Here is a 3,387-nt window from a genome sequence, read left to right as displayed (position 1 = left end):
AGAATTTCAGGAGCGTGCAGAGTATCAAGGGTACCACAAGTGTTTCCGTCCGTAACCTTTCATTCTCGCCTACTAATTTACGACGTGCGAAAGCCCATATCGCAATGAATTCGGTGCAGTGTTAGGTACTCACATAAAATGCTGTTCGCTGATATGGGTGATCGCATCTTGAGCCTTCCGTTCCGGAGAATGTGACAATATGAACATTTGCATTCACCCGACAAAGAAAGAATGGATGCAAGTTGCTTCCCAAGCTGTCCGAAGCCCCTGGCTTATTGACTATCTTCTCCCTAATAATAGCAACCCTAAACATCCTTTTCTGCTCTCTGATTTACCTTTCCACTGTGGTAAGATACGCCGAGCCCCGTAAATAAAATAAAAAAGGGGGCGTTGAGCGCTGTCAATTACTTAATTGACCTCTCCTTGGTCTATACCTTACTCAACGACGTTTTGAAATCGTAAACCAGTCTCTGCTCAGCTTGGTGAATGCGGAGATGTCTACCTACATGATAAAAGTTCCGGTGCGGTTTACAGCGGCAAAAAATGAAATTCTTTTATCACATATATCGATGGTCATAATTCGGCGTTAAGATAAACCCGGTACACGTCAGCATTAGAGTCTATGGCGGCTTTAAGAGGAGACCCGTTCAAGTATGTCCAGAAGTAACAATCGGAGTTCTTATGATAAGGAATTAAGAATACCATACGGGTGTTACTAACAATAACAAGTAGCTGACAAGACGGGCCAAACCGGAGTTAAGGCCGTGCTTCTATTAATCCCGTCTTCGGTAGGTGTAAAGTGGACCTAACTACGCTGCCGCCAAAATTGCCTGGGATATAAATATGAATGTCTGAGCACGTTACCTCGTCCTTGAATATATTGCTCCATCACTTATCAATTACCAATTCCGGCCACTTATGTTACATTTCATGCCAATTTCCAATTTACAAAAAGTCAAATACGCTTGAGCCTCTTCGACCGTATTAGTCTTCGGCATGAAGATTTTGATCTTGGGTGCAACTGGTGCTTGTGGGGAACAAATCACCCGCAAGGCCATCACAAATGGACATCAAGTTACAGCGTTCGTGCGCAATGCCGGGAAACTATCCCAGGATCTCGCACCCAAAGTCCAGGTAATTACGCTTACTCCCTCATGGTCAAAGCATCGGCTAATCAAGCTGCGGCAAGTAGGTAATCGAAGGCAGTATCACGGATGAAGAGACCTTACGGGGCGCAGTACGAGGCCAAGCTGTCATAATTTCGGCCCTAGGGCCCGCGGGTCCTGGATACAAATCATGGAACGATACGTATCGTGGTGTGTTCCCTTCCTTCTACACCCTACTGCTACGCGTGATGCGGGAATGTGGTGTGAGGCGGGTGTTTGCGATGACGACAGTGAGTGTGTACGCAGAACAGGATCAGCGCTCTGTTGCACGAGCGGCATTGACGGGGTTAGTATGGGCTTTTGGTCGACCAGCTTATAAAGAGTTTGTTGAAATCGGGAATACATTTCAGAGCCATGGGAAAGATATCGAATGGACTGTGTATCGAGTGGGCGCCATTACTGACGGAGACGAGGGCAAACCAAGCGCTGGCTACGTTGGACAGAAAGGCTCTGGGCTGAGGATTACCAGGAAGTGTATGGCGATCTGGCTTGTCGAGCAAGCAGAAGCCTTCCCATTAGAATGGGTGAGGCAGATGCCATATATTTCGTCGACCTAAATAAGTCTCGTAGGAGGAGCATGGGAAGGAAGAGTGATTGCTACTGAGAATGAGCCTAACCTCGACCAGCAAGCCTGACTAGCATCGAAGACACAATTGCATAAAATCTTGGTGTAAAAAAATGTACATTTGGGATATTCTATCCCCCAACCCGTTGAGTTGCATTCTCGAAGGTTTATGTGATCAATGACGGGGGAATTACCGAAAACAGTCCTCGGCCGTAGTCGTCTTGCCTGTTGTCCTCTTAACAATCCCTGGCCATGATAAGATTCCTATTGACCATTGATAAAAACGATGAGACAGGGGCGAGTCAGCATAATCCGATCGATTTCCGCAACTCTAAACACCAAGTGATGAAAACAGCTCTTTCGCAATAATTATACGCTGTTCGGTTACATTATCATATAGCGCTGAACATGCTTTTCCCCGAAGGAATGGGAGATATATTCGCTAACTCACAAACAGGAAATCCAACCGGGGTTCCTCAAACAAACTTGCGTGTTTGGAGGGGGGCTAATTTTAATTTCCCCCTTATCCCAGTTGATCGCAATAACGATACATAATTAAACTCTACAACAAGAACACTGGATAGCTTTAAAGACGTTTCATTACTAAGTTGGTGGCTATTTAGGCCATCTTAGAGAGTCCTGCGCCTGTCGAATAGAGCATCTACGGAAGATATCTGGATATTCTCATTGGACTCAAATCAAAAAGGGATGTTTTATATCAATTTTGTAATGTACCTTTGATCATGAAGCTTGAAGTATGTATTGCTAGTCTGTGAACGTGTGAGGAAGCCTTACCATATATCATATCCAATCGCGGCATCACGAAACTGTGTACTAGGAAATCATCAAGAAGGGTGCCGAGCTCCTTGACCCAAAGGATCTGCCAGCCTCGAAAGGTCGCCTGGATGATTTCACGATGGCCGAGAAAGTCGCGACTGAAAGATTTATACTTCTTATAATAATGAAAGAGTACTCTATTCAAAATAACTAAGATAGAGAGAGAAAGAAGAAGCAAGTTGTAAAGTGGGAGGCAGGGGTTATTATAGCTGACTACTTTACAAACAATGCAAACAGCAAACAAATAAACAAGCAAACATGTCAATCGTAACACTTAGAAGGCCTTTTTATACTTATAGTACTAGTAGGCCTCCTGTTATTATATTGTTAGAACCCCTCTGTGTAAGGTGGATCTAGTATTGGGTCTGATTGGTTTGGTGCACCAAGAGTGGGGTAAAAAGGGTATATAAATTAGAAACCTGACATAACAACCATCTGGGTTGTTATAGTGGTCTTTTTGGTAAGTCGTTGGCTTATTAGATACGTACCCATTCTAGCAAGGTGGTGTCAGGCCCACCTGCTCTAACACTTATATACTAAGGGCGAATTGAGTATTAGCTGTATATAACATGTGGCTTGAGTACGGCTGAGCGGACGGGAAGCCCTATTTTCCACACCCTATGGTCGTATGTGTCTGATACAGCACTGGAGGGAAACATATAATGGCTGAGAACTATAGACTACCGTTGGTGGAATGGTAAGACGGCTTATATCTCATCGTCAACATCAGGTCAGGTGACCTCTGCCCCTAGATGGTCATAGCGTCATATATCCTATGTCTCGTTAAGCTTCATTTCCAGAAGGTTATTATAGACTTCC

General features: G+C 44.4%; 1 protein-coding gene across 1 annotated transcript; it reads left to right on the top strand.

Annotated features, from left to right (window-relative positions):
• Window positions 1-996: 996 nt before the first annotated feature.
• LCP9604111_9436 (NAD(P)-dependent oxidoreductase) lies at window positions 997-1,723 on the top strand (the record flags this gene model as incomplete). The annotated part of the gene is made up of 2 exons (XM_039077690.1): window positions 997-1,134; window positions 1,193-1,723. 2 exons carry the CDS (start codon window positions 997-999, stop codon window positions 1,721-1,723), a joined length of 669 nt encoding a protein of 222 aa, XP_038924523.1.
• Between the last annotated feature and the right edge of the window lie 1,664 nt (window positions 1,724-3,387).

Source organism: Penicillium roqueforti (assembly GCF_015533775.1).
Source record: "Penicillium roqueforti strain LCP96 04111 chromosome Unknown scaffold_48, whole genome shotgun sequence".
Lineage (NCBI taxonomy): Eukaryota > Fungi > Ascomycota > Eurotiomycetes > Eurotiales > Aspergillaceae > Penicillium > Penicillium roqueforti.
The sequence above is the reverse complement of the archived record's forward strand: the minus strand, read 5'-3'. Positions and strand labels throughout refer to the sequence as shown.